The 22,678-nt window shown below is 48.2% G+C and overlaps 7 protein-coding genes across 12 annotated transcripts; 4 read left to right on the top strand and 3 right to left on the bottom strand.

Annotated features, from left to right (window-relative positions):
- Positions 1-274: 274 nt before the first annotated feature.
- On the top strand, positions 275-1,499 carry FOIG_01441 (uncharacterized protein; the record flags this gene model as incomplete). Its single annotated transcript, XM_031198317.1, has 4 exons — positions 275-294; positions 362-375; positions 427-618; positions 676-1,499. The coding sequence occupies 4 exons, from the start codon at positions 275-277 to the stop codon at positions 1,497-1,499; spliced, it is 1,050 nt and encodes a 349-aa protein (XP_031074084.1).
- A 1,230-nt stretch (positions 1,500-2,729) lies between these two features.
- FOIG_01442 (heat shock protein SSB1) lies at positions 2,730-6,066 on the top strand. Its single transcript, XM_031198318.1, has 6 exons — positions 2,730-3,072; positions 3,268-3,445; positions 3,504-3,669; positions 3,744-4,648; positions 4,936-4,966; positions 5,018-6,066. The coding sequence occupies exons 1-6, from the start codon at positions 3,030-3,032 to the stop codon at positions 5,537-5,539; spliced, it is 1,845 nt and encodes a 614-aa protein (XP_031074085.1). The 5' UTR covers positions 2,730-3,029; the 3' UTR covers positions 5,540-6,066.
- Positions 6,067-7,311: 1,245 nt separating this feature from the next.
- FOIG_01443 (uncharacterized protein) lies at positions 7,312-8,792 on the bottom strand (the record flags this gene model as incomplete). Its single annotated transcript, XM_031198319.1, has 2 exons — positions 7,312-7,847; positions 7,895-8,792. The coding sequence occupies 2 exons, from the start codon at positions 8,790-8,792 to the stop codon at positions 7,312-7,314; spliced, it is 1,434 nt and encodes a 477-aa protein (XP_031074086.1).
- Positions 8,793-8,966: 174 nt separating this feature from the next.
- FOIG_01444 (uncharacterized protein) lies at positions 8,967-9,923 on the bottom strand (the record flags this gene model as incomplete). Its single annotated transcript, XM_031198320.1, has 2 exons — positions 8,967-9,851; positions 9,903-9,923. 2 exons carry the CDS (start codon positions 9,921-9,923, stop codon positions 8,967-8,969), a joined length of 906 nt encoding a protein of 301 aa, XP_031074087.1.
- A 1,929-nt stretch (positions 9,924-11,852) lies between these two features.
- Positions 11,853-14,519, top strand: FOIG_01445 (uncharacterized protein). 2 transcript variants are annotated; one of them, XM_031198321.1, is made up of 3 exons: positions 11,853-12,297; positions 12,432-13,112; positions 13,165-14,519. In XM_031198321.1, the coding sequence occupies exons 1-3, from the start codon at positions 12,213-12,215 to the stop codon at positions 14,262-14,264; spliced, it is 1,866 nt and encodes a 621-aa protein (XP_031074088.1). In that variant the 5' UTR covers positions 11,853-12,212; the 3' UTR covers positions 14,265-14,519. The 2 variants fall into 2 exon arrangements, with proteins under 2 accessions (XP_031074088.1, XP_031074089.1); XM_031198322.1 differs by having other exon boundaries at positions 11,853-13,112.
- Positions 14,520-16,902: 2,383 nt separating this feature from the next.
- On the top strand, positions 16,903-19,459 carry FOIG_01446 (uncharacterized protein). Its single transcript, XM_031198323.1, has one exon. The coding sequence runs from the start codon at positions 17,433-17,435 to the stop codon at positions 18,909-18,911; it is 1,479 nt and encodes a 492-aa protein (XP_031074090.1). The 5' UTR covers positions 16,903-17,432; the 3' UTR covers positions 18,912-19,459.
- Positions 17,068-22,146, bottom strand: FOIG_01447 (uncharacterized protein). 5 transcript variants are annotated; one of them, XM_031198327.1, is made up of 6 exons: positions 21,862-22,125; positions 21,588-21,632; positions 21,229-21,537; positions 20,919-21,181; positions 20,378-20,870; positions 19,362-20,327 (listed from the first exon to the last, which is right to left on the bottom strand). In XM_031198327.1, the coding sequence occupies exons 3-6, from the start codon at positions 21,533-21,535 to the stop codon at positions 19,771-19,773; spliced, it is 1,620 nt and encodes a 539-aa protein (XP_031074094.1). In that variant the 5' UTR covers positions 21,536-21,537; positions 21,588-21,632; positions 21,862-22,125; the 3' UTR covers positions 19,362-19,770. The 5 variants fall into 5 exon arrangements, with proteins under 5 accessions (XP_031074091.1, XP_031074093.1, XP_031074092.1 ...); XM_031198324.1 differs by lacking the exon at positions 21,588-21,632 and having other exon boundaries at positions 17,068-20,327; positions 21,862-22,146; XM_031198326.1 differs by having other exon boundaries at positions 17,078-20,327; positions 21,229-21,632.
- Between the last annotated feature and the right edge of the window lie 532 nt (positions 22,147-22,678).

Genomic DNA, 22,678 nt, shown 5'->3' on the forward strand with positions numbered 1-22,678 from the left:
GAATTGTATGCAGTTAGGTCATCTTCGCAGTAGTTCTAAGTTGGTGTATGTCATTTGGTCCGGGTGCAGTTTCACGCCGTATGTTTGCTTTGTAAGTGATGTCTTGCGATCTGCTTCCTTGGAATCGCCACAAGATTCTGAATCACGCACATATATAAAGTGAACAAGTTCGCTTCTTTTCCTGTAAAGATTTGGAATAGCTATCAAACTATATAGAAGCTTATTTGCTGAACCAAAAACTTCGTCTCATAACTTAACAATAGTGAACACCGCGATGGCACCCAAAGTTTTGCTGTAAGTGCCAATCATACATCACTTTGTACAATATGTGGTCATTAAGAAAACTAACTTGTCCTTCTAGTACTGGAGTCACTGGTAAGAATGGTACCGCAAGCGAAATTTGTCCAAACTGACACTTGCCAACAGGCTTCGTTGGAGGAACTGCCTTTTCCAAGATACACGATGCCCACCCGGATTATGACTATACCCTGTATATTCGTAGCGAGAATCGTGCAAAGATCATCTCGGAGAAGTACCCCAAGGTCAAATTCGTGTATGGAGACCTTGCGAGCACCGATGTGATCGAGAAGGCGGCATCTGAAGCTGACGTGGTTGTTCGTAAGTTCAGCATACCTCAAGAATGAGGGGAGAACTATGACTTACACTTGCGAATAGATACGGGAGACTCTGCAGACTCACTCCCAGCGGCAAAGGCAATCGCAAAAGGTCTTGCCTCTGGCCATTCGGCAGAAAATCCGGGATACTACATCCATCTTTCAGGAGCAGGTATCCTGACCTGGTATGATCTCAAGAATCAGCGCTATGGTGAACCACCTCTGCCAGAGCAGAATTACCATGACGTCAACGACATTGACCGGATTCTCAACCTTCCTGATGAAGCGATCCACAAGGATGTTGACAATGCTGTCCAGAGTATCGACTCAGATGTCGTCAAGTTCCTCATTGTATCACCTGGTGTTATCCACGGAACTGGTCTCGGGTTGTTCAATACGACTAGCATGACAGTTCCCGGCTTGGCTCGAGCAACATTTGATCTTGGCTACACCCCTTTCGTTGGAGCTGGAAAGGCAAAATGGGACTATGTTCATGTGGAGGACCTTGCAGACTTTTTCAATAAAGCTATCGAAGCAACCCAGAATCCCTCCAAGAAAGAAGACCCTGAGATATGGGGTAAGGAAGGGTACTACTTTGTCAGTGGCGGTGAACACCAATGGAAAGACCTCGCAACCTGGGTTGCCGACGAGGTTCATCGCCAAGGGTATATACCTGAGTCTAGGACCCAGTCTGTTAAATTCGAAGATGTAATCAAGCAGGGCTATAAGGCTGGAATTGCGTGGGCCATCAACTCGAAAGGAGAAGCGGAGAGAGCGAGGAAGTTCCTGGGATGGGAGCCCAAGGCCCCGTCTCTTAAAGACACAATTCCTGACTCTGTGACTTGGGAGGCTGAGATTCTCGATCTGAAGCCTAAGTACAAATGAGACATAGGACGGACGACAATTGATTGTAACTTGGTACCGATTTTTGGGCCGAAGTGTCTTAGCGAAAGGAAAAAAGAAAAAGGAAAAAAACTGTGTGCTGGATGATGTCTGGGAAGATGTCGTGGTCCACCACTTTCATGCTGGAAAATATGAAGCTATTCGCAGAATTTACGAAGATTTATTAAGTACAATTAACAGAATTGCACTTGAGAATGACTTCCACCACAGTTGCAATGCCTTGCCATACCAGTTCTCAAAAGATGCTAGGGCTTTGATCTCCCTTCATCGTCTTATCTCATATTGGTCATCAATACCGCAGGTCTATCTATTGGCCACCATTCTGAACCGACAAGCATAATCTCAGATTTAGGAGTATTTCTTGTCACGTATTAGCACACGTTCATTAGCATCTTCGTTGTAACCTGGCACAGTCTTATAGCCTGAGATGTGTCTCCCGAGGCATCACGTGAGGCTCCTTTATGTCATGTCGTAGACTGATCAACCGTCTTGAAAGTGTATTCCTCGAAGCAACCACTGCTTCATATCTAGCTCAAAGCTTAGCCGAATAATGCTTATGTCTCGAAAAGCCATCTCTGTTACCAAGTTCCACAGACAATGCGTAGCTAGGACAGCCTCGACGTTGATCCGACATTGCAAGAATGGGTCATGAGTTGTCTCAAGGTCACAAAGAGTCGTCATTCGTCAGATAGCGAGTCAGACAGATACTACGATAGAACTGGTGGTTGCAAGCGAGTAAGTTAGCAATCCGTAGACGCCGCGACTCCGAAAGCGGCAAAAATAGTGAAGTCGGCATTGCCGTCAGGCTTTGGGTACACAAGCTTGAGGGACAGCTGCTACTAGTTGGGCTGCAGTGGTAACTAACTACCTGGTTCTTCCTCAGGCAACCGAGGATCAGGAACTCGGAGAAGAAAATTTGATCTAGGTAGAGGCGGCTAAATCCTTGCCACTGGCCATAAGCTGAGTGATGATTTGTTGAGGCAAAGGTAAATCTCTTTCGAGGTTCAAGGTTCACAGTACAGTGTTATGTTTCAAAAGATCACTCTCGCACTTTAGCCACAACAAGTACAACATGCATTTTGACTGACTGCCAATATAAAAAAAAGAAAAATGGAACATGAGATAACTGATACCAAACTATTGGTGACGGATAGTCTATACCAAAATTATCAATATCTCCGGCTTAGAATTTCCTCGTTCCCGATTTCTCGCGCTCTCAAAAGTGCGTTGGTTGCTCAGCAGAATCGAAAGAAAAAAAAAAGAATGGAGCCTTGAAAAAAACTCAGGCGAGAGACTTTACCGCGATAGGTTTAGTGGAGGGGATCCCCTACCGCCCACTGCCCCGCCCCGCAGAAAAAGTTCACAGGTCCCTCCAAAATTTATTATTCTTTTAACGCAGCGTCGCTCACAAAATCAGAGTGGGAGAATTTCCTTTCTTGAAACCCCACGTTCTTCTTCTTCTCCTCTTCATCCTTCTTCCCTTTCCACCACAAACCTTTCAGACAAGACAAAATGGCGGACGAAGTGTATGACGGTGCCATTGGCATTGATCTGGGTATGTCTATTACTTCTCTTCCGATGCAGCTGGTGTTGTTGTCGAGGTGTTTTATTCTTGTGCGCCATCGGGCGACTCGCTTCATGATGCCCTCACCAGAGGACACTCGAGGACAGAATGATCAACTCCAAAGACAATACACTCAGTGTATCGGACAACTCATCGAAAGCAATCGCTAACACCGTCCTCCCACAGGTACTACCTACTCCTGTGTTGCTACCTACGAGGGTACCAATGTCGAGATCATCGCCAACGAGCAGGGTTCTTTCACCACCCCTTCTTTCGTTTCCTTCACTGATAAGGAGCGTCTGATCGGTGAGGCCGCCAAGAACAACGCTGCCATGAACCCCCGCAACACTGTCTTCGATGCCAAGTGAGTTTTGTCCTCACCTCCAACGCACAAGTTCGCAGTTTCTGACTGATATTCTCAGGCGTCTGATTGGTCGTCGTTTCGATGACCCTACCGTCAAGAAGGACATCGAGTCTTGGCCCTTCAAGATTGTCGATGACAACGGCAGCCCCAAGATCGAGGTCGAGTACCTCGGCGAGAACAAGCAGTTCTCTGCCCAGGAGATCTCCTCCATGGTCCTCACCAAGGTACGCACAAATTTTTGGGCGGACAATTTCCCCGCCCCCGCACTAGCGCAATTTTTACTGACCCCTCCAAATAGATGAAGGAGATTGCCGAGACCAAGCTCGGCAAGAAGGTCGAGAAGGCCGTCATCACTGTCCCTGCCTACTTCAACGACAACCAGCGTCAGGCCACCAAGGACGCCGGTTCCATTGCCGGTCTCAACGTCCTCCGTATCATCAACGAGCCTACTGCCGCCGCCATTGCCTACGGTCTTGGTGCCGGTAAGTCTGAGAAGGAGCGCAACGTTCTCATCTACGATCTCGGTGGTGGTACTTTCGATGTCTCCCTTCTCAACATCCAGGGTGGTGTCTTCACCGTCAAGGCTACCGCTGGTGACACCCACTTGGGTGGACAGGATTTCGACACCAACCTCCTCGACCACTGCAAGAAGGAGTTCGGCCGAAAGACGAAGAAGGACCTCTCTGGCGATGCCCGTGCCCTCCGACGTCTCCGAACTGCTTGTGAGCGTGCCAAGCGTACTCTCTCCAGCGGTGCCCAGGCCACCATTGAGATTGACTCTCTCTTCGACGGTGAGGACTTCACCATGTCCATCACCCGCGCCCGTTTCGAGGACCTTAACGCCAAGGCTTTCTCTGGCACCATTGAGCCCGTTGCTCAGGTTCTCAAGGATGCCCAGATTGAGAAGAAGGCCGTTGACGAGATCGTCCTCGTCGGTGGTTCCACCCGTATCCCCAAGATCCAGAAGCTTCTCTCCGAGTTCTTCGACGGTAAGAAGCTCGAGAAGAGCATCAACCCCGATGAGGCCGTCGCATACGGCGCTGCCGTCCAGGCCGGAATTTTGTCTGGAAAGGCTACCTCCGCTGAGACCTCCGACCTCCTCCTCCTCGATGTCGTTCCCCTGTCCCTGGGTGTTGCCATGGAGGGTAACATCTTCGCCCCCGTTGTTCCCCGTGGTACTACTTGCCCTACCCTGAAGAAGCGGTATGTTCATTTCCTAGTTCTCAAGTTTTGTTTTTTCATTTCTGGTGATGTTTCTGCGGTGTTTTGGCATTTTGGCCAAATCCCAGCCTCGTGCCAGTTGCCCCATATTCCACATGCTCTTTGTGTGGAGCCCCACATGTGACCCACAACTCTCAGCCTTGTCCCAAAATCTGAGGCCTAAAGCTCTTCAGCATTTAGGATAACCTCATCCAACATTCGTCAAATCTTATAAGCATTTATAAAACTTTAGATGATTTATGAACATAAACTAACAATGAATTCATTAGAACATTCACTACAGTTGCCGATAACCAGCAGGTAAACATCCACTTACTCCACTCTACAAAACATCTTACTAACCTGTAATAGACTGTTCAGTTCCCCGTCTACCAAGGCGAGCGCGTGAACTGCGAGGACAACACCTCCCTCGGAGAGTTCACTCTTGCCCCTATTCCTCCCATGCGTGCTGGTGAAGCCGTCCTCGAGTGTGTCTTCGAAGTCGACGTCAACGGTATCCTTAAGGTCACTGCTACCGAGAAGACCTCGGGTCGCAGCGCCAACATCACCATCTCCAACTCTGTCGGCAAGCTCACCACCGACGAGATCGAGAAGATGGTCAACGACGCTGAGCAGTTCAAGAGCAACGACGACGCTTTCCAGAAGAAGTTCGAGGCCAAGCAGCAACTCGAGTCCTACATCGGCCGTGTTGAGGAGATCGTCTCTGACCCCACTCTGTCCCTTAAGCTTAAGCGTGGCCAGAAGGAGAAGATCGAGAGCACTATCAGCGACGCCATGGCTGCTCTTGAGCTCAACGAGTCTTCCGCTGAGGACCTCAAGAAGCAGGAGCTTGCCCTCAAGCGCCTTGTCACCAAGGCTATGTCTTCCCGATAAATGCATAATGCTGTTAGGAATTGCAGCAGTGTAGATATCTTGGAGTACTGATGCTGGAGCAAAGAACCGAGCACCTTCGACGCCTCGCGAGGGGCGATGGGGTTTACGACTGGCCGCGGTAGATTTTCCTTTGTCATTTACGGTAATTGGACGAGGAGAAGCCAAGGCATATGAAAAGTTCTGCATGTTTCATGGGTATGCCGCGCTAGGACATGGGCGGCTATGACTACTAAAATGAGAGCTGATGGAAAAATGGTCCAAGGATGGTTGTGGGCTTGTTGGGCCAGAGCCTGCAAGAGCGGATGATGGCCTGTGAATTTAAGCATAGACAGGGTAGAATGCAGATAACGGAATGATGCCTTTTTACCTACTTAATTATTTGTCCTCGAGTTGCTTTGTGATGTTCTATGATGATCACTTGACTGCTCATGATGAGTTCTGGTATGTGTCTGCTGCCAACTCTATGTTTGGCATTTGTATGCATGTTAGCTCACCATTACTCCTGAGAACGATCAAAGACAAAACGTATTGTATTTCAAAGAAGACAAATGCTTGTCTCGGTTGCTTCTTAGAGTTTTGGATGCTTGCTACTGGCGTTTGAGTTAGAGCATCGATGGAGTCAGGGAGCAAGCAGTATGCAGCTTGGAGACTGATAGCACAAAAGCAATAAGCTCAACAATTGAGCAGAGGTGAGCAAAGACTATTAAGATGCAGGTACAGTCTCCTGGTGTGAGGAGCTGGTGCCTGTTTGCTCTTTAACTTACACAAGGATGATCCACGATATGCGCAGTAATGTATGATGAATTTGTACGCAACTCGCGTGTTTTTTCTTTCAATAATAATAGATACATTTGGGAACCGATGACACCACTCTTATATGTGGTTGATCCAAATGATTTAGTCGGTTGTCCCATGATGAGTTTCCAGCCAGTCTATTCAAGATATTGCAAGTTCATGAGTACATTCTACAATTTGACAATAACCCACTAATCTTGCAATACCTTAGTATAATCTTATGATGACCTTAGGATATCTTATGATATACTTGTCATATAACTTCACCTTTACTGTGTTTATGATTTGCATCGGTAGATACCTGACTTGCACCAACTTATTACAACTAGCAAAGATCTATCCTGATGATATTGTATACTCCGAGACCCGTACGAACCAGGTAAGCTAACCTATTTAATTTAATATTATCTCATGCATGAATAATTAAACTTGTTTGTTGCGCAATGAAGTGGAAGCACAATCACGCGCTGCGTTTGGTAATTAGAAGAATGCGAAAAGATATCCCTTAGCTTCATTAAAAGTTTTATAACATATGTCGAAGTTTAGGCCTAAACTCATATTGATGAAATCAACGGATGATTGGCAGCGATCCCTGACCATAGCTGCGTTAGTGTCCGAGTTCAACATAACAGCACGTAACTCACCAATCACCAAGGACGACCTTAATGTATACCTGGATTTTGAGCAATTCCAAAGCCTTGGTGAGATAAATTACACTTCTTTCCGAGTCAACTGGTCTTCCCACGTATGTTGCTTTTGGTGAATATGAAACGGTGTAAACCACCAACCAGGATAGGAGCCAAAAGACCACAAAACCAGTCATGTCTTAAGGCACCCATGCCTACGTACCAATCATTTCTCATCCCATCAAGTTAAGTACATCGTTGCCTTGCCAAATTCACAGACGTTGCTTTCCCAAGTACATCTAAAATCGATCCCAAAATCCACCTTGCCATGAAAGATTCCGATCCTGACTTTCAAATCGAGTAGTGCACTGAAAGGGCGATGATGATTGCGGGATAGACAACAGCCTCAACGAGAAGTTGCTGCTTGAGAGTACCGCGCTGGTCCTTGGTCAGGCACTGCATTTCTCCGTGGGTGTACCACGATATAGTCGAGTTGAGCTTGCCGTAGAGCACGATAGGGCCGACGAAAGGGAAGAAGAGAGTGAGGATCATGACCCACATGAACATTCGCTTTCCTCGTTGGGCGACCATGCCAGCATGCTGGCGATGGATACGAATATCCTCGCGGGCCTCTTCGATAAGGCGAGCCTCCCTCTGAGTGAAGGGGCTATCGGCAAGGGGATCGAACTCAGATTGGCAGCGACCAACGCGTCGGCCATTGATGCTGGTGGAGAATCCGGGAGTATGAGCTCCAGTGCGAGCAGTGGAAATGCTTGGCTGGAAGTTTCGATACCACACACGGTGAGTGCTTGACTTTGGGTCGGTATGAGGGGGAGTATCGAGGATAGCAGAGGACGAGACTAGCATATCAGTGACTCTGTCATTTGCTATGACCTCGTTAGCTATATCTGCACACGAAAGCGTTGCAACTTACAATCGCGGGGACGATGCGCCTGAGGCAGTCGATGAAGGTGAAGAATACGGGCAGGTCGCGTGACATCGCCACTCGTGGACGAAGGCCAAAAGCTTCTCTTTGGAGGACAAGGAGTTTTTGGGAGAGGAGGCGAGTTTTCAGTGCTGATCGTGTTCGATCTTCCCCTGGCCCCAAAGTTGCCTGCACTCTGGCTGTGATCCTCTTCACCTCTCTGTCGTTTGAACTGCTGCAACATCGCAGCCTCGGGAAGACTGACAAGAGGAAACGGAAGACGAGGAATCTTGGACAGAAAGTCATCATGAGGAACATGGGCAGGTTTGTCCGAGTTGGACTCCTGGAATCGTCTTTTGTACAGTGGCTTGTCAAAAATAGTCAGGGGGGTTTTGGGAGGATCACGACCAAGATTCTTTCGAATTCTATTCCAACTGAAGCCGAAGTACCTTTCGCCATCCGGCGAAATTGTTTCATCGGCTTGGGCGTTTCCATGAGGAGCTGCGTCCGAGTCGAGGCTCTGATAGCTGCCTCTCTTGGGAGGCAGGTCTGAGAGGAGGATGTTCTCATGGCCGGGGGTCTGCTCAGATGGCTCCCTGCGAAATAGATTGGAGAAACGAGCGGTAGATTCAGGTAATCGTGAGTTTGCCTTGGAAAGGTTGCGAGTTGTGTTTGAGGCATAAGTTCCAGGACCTACACCATACTGCGGGACAGATACGGGGAGTTTCGTTCCTCTGTCGGTGCGAAGACGGTATGAGCCGTACTTATTGTTACCAGGAGGATGTCGAATGATTCTGTCTCTTGAGCCGTAAGAGCGAGGATGAAGTTCACGCTCCGTCACGTCGGACACATCAGCGACACTGCTTCCAGTTCCCTTTGCAATGCTGTCGTGATAGTCTTGCTGCATCGAGTCGAAGGCATGCTCCGTCGTGACAGTTTGCCAATCACCATCCTCACCAGTGAGAGGTCGATTCTTGACAAGAGAAGCAATTTCACCTTGAAGTCGTTTATCAGGGACTGGGACACGGCGGATCGCTTTTTCCTCCCGATGAACAGGAACTTTGACCTCTTCATCGACATTCTAAGCCGAACGAATAGCCGCAGCATTGTAAAAGGATGCAACAGGAGCAACCCTCTGTGAAGCGGTGGGAAAGCTTCCATCAGCAGATCGCGGGAGAGTTTCCTTTGAGGAGACGGCTAAGCCGGCTTGGTGCAGCGCATTACTGACTTCTCGCTCGGCCGATGAACGTAGAAAGCCCGAGTATGCATCTGTGTCATACTTGAAAGGGTCTTCATCGCTGTCGGATGAGGCACGAGAGTACATCCCGAGTGCATTCTGTGCCTGATTGTTCTGTGAATAGTTCTCGGGATCGCAAGGGACGCAAATGTCTGGGTCTTGGTTGCGAGGTGATTCGCTGTAGAAGCTGGACGCGGAGTGAAACGAGTGCAAACGGGGAGCTGATCTCGGCACATTTCGCACGGACGGTTGGAGAGACGGGTCACGAGGTGCGACGAGCTCAAAGTTGTGCCTTTGCGGTACCCAGAGATTCTGATTAGGCTGAGACTGGTTTTGCTGTTTGTTCCCAAAATTGAAGTTGCCTCGACGTTTCAGTGGTCGAGTTGAAGATTCGGCATGACTTTCAAACGCATCCTCTCCAGCGACCGTCTCCCATTCGGAAGCAGTATGATCATCGCTTGAAGGCCCATTGATCTTTGGCACAGTGAGGCCAGTGTCCGCATTGTTGAGTCGTGATGGACGCTCAGCGACAAATCTGGTTGGGTCTGGGCTCATGCAGCGAGACATGACAGGACCGGGAGATGAGAAGCCGCGTAGCTGAACACCATCCCCAACCTCAATTCCAGATTTCGCAAAAGGATCCGAATGACATGAGATGGAAGAGGAGGTGGTGTTACGCCCATGACGCGTACCTCGGGCCGAATTGTCGCTCTCAGTGTATGGAAGCGACTGTTGACATTAGTATTCGAGTGTTTGTGAGTGAAAGAGTGTGTTACTTACATTTTCGGATAGCAGTTTCATGTTGAAGCTTGAAGGGGCTTCAAGCATCTAGAAAGTAATAAAGCTTTGAACGAATGAGGGTGCGATGAAATGAAGTGACGTGAGGCGCAGAAAAGAGAGGAGCCTGAGAGATCTTCAACGTGATGTTAATTCAAAGTAAATCGCGGTATTCTTAAACAGATCAACAAGTACCTTCAGAGCGCGCAGTTTTATTGTAGCGGACTGTCCGTTTCAAGCGGTGTTGGCTTTCGGCGTGTGCGGGAAACGGTGTTTATCACGACGGGTCGAAGAGCTTGATGATTGAGTGGTGAATGAGACGACTGCGCTCACTATAAGGAGGGGGATTTCCCCGCCTGGGCTAAAGATGTTGACTGAGGCACCAAGCTTGTCCTGCTAGCCGCAGTGAATGGGAGGTTGGAGGGTTCACGTTGGGAGCATGAGGTTTGGCAGCTACAAATTTTGGTCGGAGCAGTGCCAACAGCTGCCAGGGATCAGAGGTCGGTCTATGTTATTTCAGGGGTCTATCCTGTATATCTATGAGTCCTTGGGCTTGATTTATGTGAAAAAAGATCTTTTAGTGTTGAAACTGATGGGTAGAGTAGCCTTGGGGATGTCAGAAGACTCAAGATGTTGAAGTATGTCCTTCTTAAACCCAACATCAACGCAACAAGCGATATCACCACTTAAGCACAACTGATTATTTTTTATTACGGTTTTCTAATCTATCTCTGCTTGATACATGATATACCCTGGGCTATTTGAAGTCTGGCACCTCTAATACCTTGTGTGGCGATCAAGGCGCTGAGATGATTCCAGGCGTGATTCAAGACTGCCTGTCTGCACTTAACGCCAAGATAAAAGATTCCCCTTTGTTTATGTTGGCCCACCGAGGGGAAGCAAGAGAACTTGAACCTTGATCCTAAATAACAAAAATACTTAGGTAAAACTATCATAAACTTAGGGGACTCTTTGCTGAGTTTATTTGGCATTGCCTGTTTAGGTCTCAAATTTTCTTGCTCCCCGAGGCTCATATAAATGTTGCACAGGGTGCCAATATTTGCTATGCCAGTTACGACAAATACCAGATCTTCTTATCCCCTGAAGTAGATGGTCAGGGTGGACAGAAATATGAGGAGTATGCATCACTTCTTGTTATGACAAAGTTTAGACTCAGGATCTCGCCATCCATTTTCAAGGCGTAGAAGTTCTCCTGTCACACTGTCCTCTAAACTGTCCTCAAAGTGTCTTCTAAATATAATAAAAATCATTAATAACGATTAAGATTAATTTATTCTTTTAGAAGATAGAGTAGATAGATACCTGATAATTATAGGAACAAGCTGCATACCACCAGAAACTTATTATCAAAACTCTAAAAATTTCAGATCGTGAGCCACTTTCTACCCTCATTATCATCACCACCAACCCAGGGCTATTTAGCCTCACATTACACTACAGCACTGCCTGTCTGTACCACCAAGATGAAGCATTGCCCCTTGTTTATGTTGACTCAAATGCTAGTGCCACAAAAGGTGTCAATATTTGTTATGCCAATTATGGCGAATAACTGATCGTTTCATCCCTTAGAATAGGTGGTCGATGAGGAATATGGATCACTTCTCACAGTATTATGACAAAGTTTAGACTAAGCTATATAAAAATTCTCCCAAGCTTAGGGTAATATCCACAACATCATCATAATCATTGTCTTAAATTATATACCAGGCGTTTATTATTTCCCTTCTTCTGCTGGTCAACACAGTATTTTGATTGACCTCGATCGAGATGAACTCCCCGAAAACCCTCCAATTAGAGGCTCCTCCGTGCAGTTGGCACATCTGTGACCGACCAGTTAAGACACTGGGCGTCAGAATAGGCGTAAGGCGCCTTTTTCTAACTGCCGGTTCGTCCGATCGCTTATCGCGACAATCCCAGTCAATCAATGTCCATTGTCAATCCTTCCAACCCCTTCGACCCGCTCCCTTTCCATCAGATTCAACCCGATCCTGACCCAGCACAGCTGTACCTGTCATTGTTAATGTCACTGTCACGCTTGCATTGCGGCACTAACAAGACGACTTGTTGCACTCCCCACTGAAGCGTCTCGAGAAATACAGTACAAGCTTTGCAAAGCTCGCTTCCCGTCTGGCCACTCCACACTTTGGTTTTGGAATCGCAAATCAGCGTGGCGATCGAGTCGAATCGATCCACGGCTAACCAACGGACCAACTGAAGCAGCTGTCTGTTCAACTCTACTTTATCAACAACTCTAACGTTGGCTCATTGAGTTTCGAGGGTCATACTAGGACAATGACAATGACAATGACATTGTGCGCACAAACTTCGAGTCACTGGGACGAGCTCCCCCATGAGATCCTCCTTCAGATCTTGTGCTGTGAGTTGCACCCAGCTTACCTTGCCTTGCCTTAATTCTTATCCCTCAGTACCCCGCTATCGCATAAATCATACCTCCATTACCGTTCCATAATCAATTCCAATTACTGACCACGTGTATTTTTGCTTCATCAGACCTTGAGCCTCATCAATTGCCCAAACTTCAACTTGTTTCGCGGAATTTTAGAGAAGTTGTTCTTGATGATGAATTGTGGAAACATCACTGTTTTGAGCGCTCATCATGGTATGCCTTTCTTCGAAATCGCAGAAAGGTCTTTGCATCTCTACCCGAGTCATCCTTAAGTGATGCCACAGAAGCTGAAGACGAAAATGGTTCTCTACTGGACCAATATGATTCATGTCGATTTGACAAACACCATTATCAATTCCTTCAAGATATGGCAAACTGGGATCCGGCATTTCCTGACGAGCATGTCTCGTGGTATAACGAATACATCCAACGTCAGGGACCGCCGGCTATCAACTGGCTTGAGACGCCACGCCTGAAACAAGGCAGTATGGAGCATTTCATCGAGGTCAGAGGTATGGCCTTATTCAGCCCTAACAATGGCGATGATGGCATCGGCAGTTTGATGGCCGTCTCACCACTCGACGACGGGTCTGTATGTCTCTGGGACGTCAATGGCACCAGGGGCAAGCGAGGGGGTATTATCGCGACCAGTAAACCGGACATCCTATTCATCGACGGCCGCGGGGATCAGAACACGAGGCGGTCCAAAAAGATCGACACAGGTGTCACTGAATGCGTCAGTGTTAATAACAGCAACAACAGGGCTGTCTTTGCTGTGCAGAGTCGTAAGTGCCGAAACGATAATCAACTGCCCCTCACTAATAACTACAATTGTAGATCTCATTGAAGTCGATCTCAGCCGCCTTGAAGTTGTAAATCGGCACTCTTTCGAATGGTCAATCACAACGTTGTCGCAGATCCAGGAGGGTGTCCCAATGACTGTTGGCACCTCATTGGGTATTCATCTTCAAGACTTCAGGGCGCCATCACAATTCCATGGAGATGTCGTGGAGAGGCTAGATATCCCGGGGGAGGAGGACAATCCTTTCAAGGGAATCTTTGATCCGAATCCATTGCCGCCGTACGCCTCATTGTCTCAGCCAACGCCAACGAGCATTCTACACCTACCAAGACCAGCCGGCGACAATGCAGTGTCGGACGACATTTACGTGGCGGGGAGATTCTCCAATATTCTTCATTACGATAGGCGCCACTTCCCAAAGATCGTGGGGTCCATTTACTCGGGCTCAAGGTTGTCCAGTTTGGCGGCGCTGCCTTATCCATTCTCCACGTTGGACCACGAAGTACGACGTCGTGGAGAACTCACGGCTGAGAGAGTCCATGAGTGCAAGACAGCCGGTAGCGGGAGAACTCTAGTCGCAGGCGGAGAGTACAAAACCAAAGGCTCGCTCGAGGTGTATGGCCTGGACGCTGTCGACCTATCAAGTGACGGCCCAATGCAGCAGAACTCAACTATGAAGAATCGGTATACTGCAGCTTCATCCATCATCCTGTCGGTGATCAACCACGGAACCAAGGTTGCATTCTCAGATGGGGCCGGGCAGATTAAGTGGTTTGAAAGGGACGGATATACGGAGTGCCGTCGAATCAAGGTTGGTCACAGTGACGTGCCCACTCAAGCATCACTCTTCGCTTCCATGCCAGGGTCCGACGATCTCGCAAGGAAGATCTTATCCACCAAGACAAGGCAAGATCGTGACCGACCAAACGAAGACAATGTCATCTTCTGGACGGGAGATAAGCTTGGTATGGTTAGTTTCACAGGAGATACCTTGTTCACGCCCGACGATTTCCAGGAAAAGAACAAGGAGGTCGCGGCAGAAGAGCGTCAGCGCCAGCAATATTCTCAAAGGATGCGGGAAGCACTGGAGAAGCAGGCCGATGATGCTAGGTTTGTTCAAGGACTTGGGTTATAATGAAAAAGAGAGTGATTGGATCTGAGAATGCGATAATGGGGAGGCTTTCGGCGACATTGCGAAATATGGCGAGGATCTGTCGAGCTACGAATTTAGGATGAAAAGGAGGCTCTAACAAAAGAAATAAGTAATCCCGGCACATAGAAAAATAACTCAATCTCCAAACAGTTTTGACTGAGTGCCGCACGATATCACACATCACGAGACACAGTGATCGTCGGTGGAGAAAGGGTCTTTTGGGGTCGAAACGATGGTTGAATACCTCAATACCTATTGAATAATGAGGCGCGTGGCGAAGAATTGGTCCCATAACAGTAGTGAGCGGGCTCCCAATAAAATCGGGATTCTAGTGAGGGGTGATAGAAATAAGTAACCATACCACTGGGAACGGTGGCCGACCAGTGATGCAGTCTTTATGCCACTACCTTTCACCCAGAGCTCTCTTTGAATCCCTATTTCTTGGTACCCACCTGACTAGGAATGAATGATGAGCAAAACTAACAAGCATAAAGCCAGTAGCATCGGCATACTACGTAGGCTCGGGGATGCAAGAAAGCTTAGGACATTAATCCTAAGTGACGAAAAGATATAGGTAATTTAGTCTAAACTTAGGGGACTCTTTACTAGCTTTATTTTGGCATCCTCCTCTAAAGTCTGAGACTTTTCTGCCCCCCGAGGATAGTAAAGGATACTTGCATCCGGGGCTGATTTATGCAAGCAAGGCATTAGTGTTGTGGTTGTGGTCAGAATTAAGCGAAGTTAATGATGATGATACATAGACTGTAGATTGCCTGCAGTTTTGCTTGATCGACCTTTATGATAGAGCGGCCCTGAATCTGTATTTATGAGATCGATCTTATACGATGTTACCGGAAGAAGTGGAGTGTAAACCTCCGTGCTTAGAGCACGATCCAAGTCTCAAGAGTTAAGCTGAGGCTAAGAGGCAGATGAGATGAAACCAGAAGCACGGTAATTCTACGGTGTAGTCCATAGATGAAGTCCACGATATCCCTGGCAGTCAATCTCAAAGAGCCAAGCTAGCTTTGCATGGCATGTCATATTCCAAGCTGTCACTCGCACTCACAGATCTCAAGCTGACGACAGCGGCTTGATTCCAGAGCCCGTGCTTTGAACAGAACCCTGGTGTCTCATTAATTACCAGTTCTTCTGTTGCAAAACATGGAACGAATAGACTTCCAGAAATATCAAGGAAAGGAAAAGCATCGATTGACATGAAGTTCAAAAAAACCAGGGCAACCAATCGCGGACAGGGATCTACACCCCCCAGCCAATGAGGGTCTCGGCAGAGTGAGCGCTTACGGACAGGTCAAGACGGCAGATTCTGTTGCTTATCGGGATAAGTTAGAAGGCCTCAATGCTGAATTGGGCTCTCGACATTAGAAAAACCACGTATGAGCCTCAATGGGAATCGCCAATAGGGGTAGGCAGTAAGCCCTGTGAAGTACAGATGGATCTCTGCTATAACCAATTGCTCATACACGCATGATTGTAGCCAGATCCAAAAGGGTATCCCGGCCTCGGACACGCGGTGCTTGTCAACCCTTGACGGGAAGTGGACTTGGTAGTGGAGATAATCATGGTGCGTTGTCAGCTTGACAGTGAGTGCCTGGTGTTTTAGTTCGCCTTGCTGAAGAAGGCAAGCGAGCGAAGGGAGCAGGCAAGCAGGCAAGCTAGACGATGAAGCTCCAGCCTGGTCTTGGTCGGTCTTGGTTCTTGAGCTCATGTGCCGTTGTCTATCATGCCAAGAGCCAGAGTTCATTGGAGAAGAGGCCTCAAGTAATCGACAGTGGCTGATCTGCTGCTACTGCAAAAAACTGGTTCGTTGCCCTGGATTCGGAAACTGAAAAGGAAAATCCCTGAAGATCAGAGTCAGTCCGACTGTTTCGGCCGGGTTTTCCTTTTTATAGAAAAAACGGGCGCATCTCGTCCGACTGAAGGGAAGGGAAAGGGGCTTACCGTGTACTTGGTGAGAAACTATCGTGACGCAGTGACGGTAGTGTAGAGAAAACAAGAATATCGGCGAATACAATTACACCGCTATATAGAAATAGAAATAAACACAGACACAGCCAAGGTGCAGACGACGCCATGCCAGTTGAGGGTTGGCGACGGAACGGAAGATGGAAGCAATCTCAAGTAACAAGGCAGGGCTCCTCAGTCTGACCGCAAGTAATTGATGGCTGTAATGTCAATAAACCTCATAAGGGCTCAAGTGGTATTCTGCAATCATCCAGTAGTTGAAGTGAGGCGCCTCTAAAATCCACAGAACGGTCCATCTCACAGTTGTCGTGTCATGTCATTGTCATGCTGCCTCCCACCACGTCCGATCCCGAATCAATTGAGTCTCCTCCAGCGCCTCACAAACCACCAAAGACAAGGATTCCCCAGCGCAGAGGACACTGACTGTGGGCTGTGATGAGGCCGACAGGGGGTGTGTGGCCCCCCTGTACTGTACACCTGGGCTGCTAGGCCCTGTCAGTTGGCGACCGACGTTCAACAGCGACGGGACTAAAACTAACTAATCGATCGCCCTGAAAACGAGATAAGTTAGTTGGTGGGTGGCTTGCATCATATTTGGTCCTGGCTCGTCCCGCGATTGCAGCAGCTGAGCTGAGGTTGCTGTGCTGCGCTGTGCTCTGCTCTGCTCTGCTCTGCTGTAACTGTAACTGTCTTGTATCAGACGGGAGGTTACCAAAAAGAACTTACGGTCAAGCTTTAGGTCTGAGACCATCGAATTTCTCGTTCCTTGAATGCATTTCTCAACATAGACTTTTTCATCTCTTCTGTTTCTAGTTTGTTTTATCTTTTCTCTTTCTTGTCTCTTCTCCATTCTTCGGATCCAATTCCTACCCGACCGCCCCCATCCGTCTCCTCATTAACTGCTACTACGACTGTGACAGCGCTGCAACTGGCACTGCAACTGCTCACGCGTCGTCTCGTCAAAACCGCCACCCAAGACCGTCCATCGGACTCACCGACATCGATCCCTCAACTCAAAACTCTCTTCTTTCACCAGCAAAATCATCACGAGATCGTCCAAGCTTCTCGGAGAATCACAGACTGTAACCCCCTATGTGATCCTCTCTCTCTACGCTTATCAATTCCCAACAAAACCCACCCCCCGGCTCAGGTCGATGAGCATGTCCCATGGCCTTTTGGGTGGTTGACGGGGGTCGTCCGCTTGGTGTTACCGCTACTGTTGCCGCTACCGCTACTGCTACTGGCCGGGGTCCGTACTATGTGGGTGGTAAAAGGCGAGTGAGCGTCTCCGAAGGCGGCGATGGCTTCACTTTTGATACCAAAAGAACCAGGTTCGCCGATGAGCTTCCTTATGACGCCTACGACAATGCACCCATCTCTGCAGCTGTGGCTGCACCAAGTGGCTATGCTTCCTCAGATCATGCATCGCCTTATTACCCACAACCACAACCGGCATTCCATTCTGGAGTTCACATTATTAGCAAAGCATATCCGCACAATCAACCCTTCGATCATGAGGACGAATTCTTATACAACCAAGACATTGAAAATTACCCTCCATTGATCCATCGGCCTGACTCAGCTCCCGTCAAGAACCTCTCATTTCTCGTCATTCGCGAACGTTCACCAACCCCAGAAGGACCCGATTTCCCCTCTATCGATGCCGCCTTCGGTCCAGCTCCCGAATCCCGGCCGGGACCTGTATTCGGCCCTTCCGGTCCAGCTCCGGCACCCGCTCCCGTCGCCGATGCATGCGCTATGGAACGCACAGCATCTGGTCTTTCCATCTCATCTGATACTACTCAACCATCGCTCGCCAGTCTATCACCCGCTGCCGACGAAAACGACCCAGGATTGTTGAGTGACCTCGCTGCCGCACGTTTAGTCCGTGATCACGTTGCCAACTTTGGTTCCAGTCGTCGAAGACATCGCACCACCGACTCTCGCCACGGCCGTATCCTCAGAGCGCTCATCAACCCAAAGTCTCGCGCAGCCGAATTCTCCTTGGACAACGACGCATTGCGCAGCATCTTCTCTGCCGCAAACGAACTCTTCTTCTGTAACCGTCTTGCTGGTCGTGTCGCATGGGACTGGAGTCACCCTGCAAGCGCGCAGTATCAGGCGCACATTGTTGGCACCACAGCGGTACGACGTTCCCGTGATGGAGGCTACGAGACACTCATTGTACTTTCATCGCCTATCCTCCAGGATACAAAGTACAACCGGCGGCTTCTCATCTCGACATTCTTACACGAGATGATCCACAGCTATCTCTTTGTGGTATGTGGTCTCAAAGCCCGCCACGAAGGCGGTCATACCGAGGGTTTCCGCCAGATTGCAGATACGATCGACCGCTGGGTTGGACATAGCTACCTGCGACTCAGTGAGATGGACGCTGATCTGGAACATTTCCGCGAACATCCCTCCTGCGTGCATGATCAACACCAGATGCGCAGTCGAAGTGCAGACGAGCACCACAGGGTGCCATGGCGCAGTGAGAGATGGGAGGATGGAGAGCGGGATGCTCACTATCCAACCGAGCTTCATCCACGACCGCATTTCAATCATACAGATTGGGAGCGACATGGGCGAGAGGGGTACAGAGCCCCCGATGTCCGGAGAGGAATCTCACCATACGTTTACTAAGCGTGGAGGTGACCCTCGAAGGTCGCCCACGTATTGTTCGTTTAGTCAGGTATGCGTCTCAAATGACCGCAATGCTGATATTATATGTCATGATGATCATGACTATCCATTCTTCACCACACATTACCACCATTTACATCAAAACTTAACCGCGAGAGGTTGCTTATTTCTTTTTAATCTCAAGATTATCTTATGGGCTTGCTTGGTCTTTACACATATGATTCCCCCTTTTTTACAGCGCGGCAGTGGGCATTACATGGGCGTTGATAACGGAAGCATCATCACGGGCATGGCAAGGGAATATCATATAACGTCAAGCAGTGATATAGGCGCTGCGAGGCTTCTTTTTCGAACGTGTGGGAAAAGTATCAAATTATCATTATACCAAAGGCTGAATTTTCTATGTGCAGGATGGGACATCAATACATCATGGTGGCGAAGATTGAAAGGATGGCATCATGATAAGATTTATATAAACTACAATTTGGTAGCAATATCAAGAAAAACAACGCTTTTACTATCTAACACTTCCGTCATTAGATGCGAGACATTATCATACTCATTATGCTTTGACGCCCCCTATGCAAGGTGTATACAAATGCAGTCTCACCCAAGCATCCCATAACCAAAAGCAAAACCCACATTCAGTAAAAGTTCTAACCACATCTGACTTTATGACAAAAGGCAATCTAGTCAGAATCTGAGACACACAGGCCTAAATATGCCCTAAGGATGTCCTAAGGATATCCTAAAAATATCCTAAGATATCCCAAGATATGCCCTAAACATGATATATTATATGAGGAGTCTTGGGATCCTTGAAAGCAAGTCACCGAAGTGCTGTGATTACCTCGATACCTCACTTTCGTCCGGTCATAGTTCCGTAGCTTTGCTCTACAGACCTTGACTTAGTCTTGGTCAAAGGCAGCTCCTCTTCCTCTTCAGAATCAGACGCAATCGCGGAATCTTCAGGCAACAATATCGTACTCGATGAAGACGAAGCCTGGTCGTTTTCTGTGTCGCTGTTCTCTGCTGAGCTTGAAACGGAAGCGGAAGGGCCTTCTCCATCTTCAACGAGGTAAGCCGGGATAGCACCTAGGATAGCAATGAACATGAGGAAGAACCATGCAGTTACAACGTAGCCATGATCGGCGCCCCAAGTGAAAAGAGCACCTGTCGAAGCTGGACCAAGTGCACGACCTAGACCACTGAAGGTTGTGGCATAACCATTGAGCGTGCCAAGTACCCGGAGAGAAGTGCAGGAGTTTGTCAGAAGGATAGTGACAGATGGGAATGCGACAATGATTCCAGCAGCCTTAATGAACATAACACCCATGAGAGCGATCATGCGGCCCTTGTGTGTCGGGAAAAGAACACAGTAAGGGGTGAGGAAGTAAGCAAGTGGCATCAGAAGACCTAAAAGATATTAGAACCCAGCAATTCGATAATGATGACTTTCAACTTACAGCAGACTCTAAAGCAACGCAAAACACCGAAGCGAGCAACGATTGAAGGGTAGATGAGGAACTGAACAGCGCAACAAACGATGCCATAGATGGTGTATATGGTGCCAACCTCACTGTGCTTCATGCCAAATCCTCCTGAGAAGTAGAATGGAAATGAAGTATTCTCGGGAGTATGCTTTTCAACTGGGTGTCTGAGGAAGACACTGAGGATCTGATCATAAGCCACGGAATGGAATGCGAGAAGTGTGTAGATCAAGAGGTTCATGGCTGTTGCACGGGTAATGACGCGTTCTTTCTTAGCATGTTCTGAAGCTTCGTGTGTCTTCTTCTTTGGTGCTGTCTTGTTAGGAAGAAGCGGTGAAGTAGCTTCGCCGTCTACAAACGAAGCTCGACGGGTAGAGGGTGCTGGACGAGTGGTCTTGAAAGAGCGAGTGATACGCTCGCCTACCAGGAGACCCCAATCCCGGTGTCCTCGCTTGCTAGGAAGTGTTTCCTAGATCTGTTAGTGATGATGTGCAGTCAATCCCTAACACAGACTTACATGGAGAAACAGGGCTGCAATGGTAGCTGAGAATAGAAAGAAAACCATGAGAATCAGATTAGGTAGCGCAAAGGGAAAGCGCTTGAAGAACTCGATATGGCCAAAGATTTGGGGATATTGTTCTGCAGGCTCAGCGAAGAGACCTCCGAAACTAGGTCCGATGATGGAACCCAGACTCCAAACGATAGGCATAATGGAGAATGCTCTTGGCTGAAGTTCCCTCTCAGGTACCAGCTCGGCAACCACTGTTCTGATGATACCGACTAAACAAGATTAGTGAGGAGTTCTGTGTAGCTCTCGTCTTACACACCATTCCCGTTTCCACCTCCCATAATGGCTCGGACAATGATAGCCATAGGTAAATTTGTAGACATGCCCCATACTATGAAGCAGATCATTGAACTCATAAGGCCAAAAATGATTATCGGTTTCCGACCATAAATATCGGAAGCCTTTCCCCAAGCCACTGCAGTGGTACTTTGTGCTATGGAGAAGACTCCAGATGTGAGTCCTACCCAACTTCCAACCTTGTTGGTAGGAACACCAAAGCTGCTAACCATGCTGGGCAGATATGGGAAGACTGAGCTGTAGGCCATGGGTTCGGCAATTCTGGCCATGGCTATTGATAGGTCAGCGGAGATCGGATGGAGCGGGATACCTGGACTGGACCATGATGTCTCTATGGGCTATGTGTATTTTCATGTTATAGTGCCTCTGTTGTTGATGAGAAACGCTCTATCAAATATTATATATATAGGAGCACACTTTCGCACGGGAATGATGGGGAACGAGAATGACTCGGTACTGGGTTGAGGCTCATGGTGTTCGGATCGTGAACCATGCTCGTATATTGACATCTTGATACCAAGCAGGTGAAAACACAACAAGGGTGTTTCAAGGTCTTTTACAGGTATCCGTGAAATGATGAAATACTAAGACTTACCCAGAATCGCCAGTTGCTGCTTGGGCAGCTTTGGACCGTCCTTGGTCGTCATCGCGAGGAACGATTGCGCAAAGAGCAACAGTGGAGAGGTTCGAAGTAATAAATTTTCTTGTTTCTAACAAAGACCAACGAGTATCATGTACAACGAGACGGTGACACGAGGGATGATTAATCTGGATATACGATATACACGATCAGCTCATCAATATCTCAACTCTTGCACCAACAATAAGGGAGGAAAACAAGAAGAAGTTTTGGTTCGCAGTCACATTTACAAAGTAGAAGAGGTCAAGCCAAGCAAGCCACCAGAAAAGATATGGGTCATTGAGACCAGAAGCGGTTTGGTCGGCACAGGCAGGGTAGTGCAGAAAAGGGTTCCGATCCACTGCTCCAACCTCCAGAGGACGGACTCGAGCAGGGGTGTTTTGGGCAATTCTGCGGTCAGGAGCCCGATAATTGGAAGAAACTGCCCCCAACTTTTCCAAAATGGCCCGCAGATTTATAGCCCGTGGGTGTGAATGCCTGGTAAAGGATGGGGTCACAGGAGCACTCTGGAGTGCATATTCGCCGGGGGTTTGCTACTATCGTTTGTTTTCCGCGGGAAGATTCTTTCTGTGAGACATCGGTGAGATATCATGACGCACAGGATAACTTGTAGTTATGTACAGTACGGTAAGGTAAGGTCAGTGCAGTGAAAGTCTTACACGAGAATCATTTGACCTTGGCTAGCTTGGGTAAGGCGAACTCGGCTTGTCTGGGTTGCAACCATTATTACTTGACTATCTCGATTTGTCCGGGGTCAACCATCATCTTGTCT

This window comes from Fusarium odoratissimum (assembly GCF_000260195.1).
Source record: "Fusarium odoratissimum NRRL 54006 unplaced genomic scaffold supercont1.1, whole genome shotgun sequence".
Classification (NCBI taxonomy): domain Eukaryota; kingdom Fungi; phylum Ascomycota; class Sordariomycetes; order Hypocreales; family Nectriaceae; genus Fusarium; species Fusarium odoratissimum.

Bases quoted from the DNA above. Each gene is read 5' to 3' on its own strand.
- FOIG_01442 (XM_031198318.1), top strand. From the start codon at position 3,030: ATGGCGGACGAAGTGTATGACGGTGCCATTGGCATTGATCTGG. The intron at 3,446-3,503 runs GTGAGTTTTGTC...TGATATTCTCAG, and splicing joins AACACTGTCTTCGATGCCAA to GCGTCTGATTGGTCGTCGTT. The intron at 4,649-4,935 runs GTATGTTCATTT...TGAATTCATTAG, and splicing joins TGCCCTACCCTGAAGAAGCG to AACATTCACTACAGTTGCCG.
- FOIG_01445 (XM_031198321.1), top strand. From the start codon at position 12,213: ATGACAATGACAATGACATTGTGCGCACAAACTTCGAGTCACTGGGAC. The intron at 12,298-12,431 runs GTGAGTTGCACC...TTGCTTCATCAG, and splicing joins CCTCCTTCAGATCTTGTGCT to ACCTTGAGCCTCATCAATTG. The intron at 13,113-13,164 runs GTAAGTGCCGAA...CTACAATTGTAG, and splicing joins TGTCTTTGCTGTGCAGAGTC to ATCTCATTGAAGTCGATCTC.
- FOIG_01446 (XM_031198323.1), top strand. From the start codon at position 17,433: ATGGCCTTTTGGGTGGTTGACGGGGGTCGTCCGCTTGGTGTTACCGCT.
- FOIG_01447 (XM_031198324.1), bottom strand. From the start codon at position 21,913: ATGACGACCAAGGACGGTCCAAAGCTGCCCAAGCAGCAACTGGCGATT. The intron at 20,871-20,918 runs GTAAGTCTGTGT...TAACAGATCTAG, and splicing joins TTGCAGCCCTGTTTCTCCAT to GAAACACTTCCTAGCAAGCG. The intron at 20,328-20,377 runs GTAAGTTGAAAG...AATATCTTTTAG, and splicing joins GCGTTGCTTTAGAGTCTGCT to GTCTTCTGATGCCACTTGCT.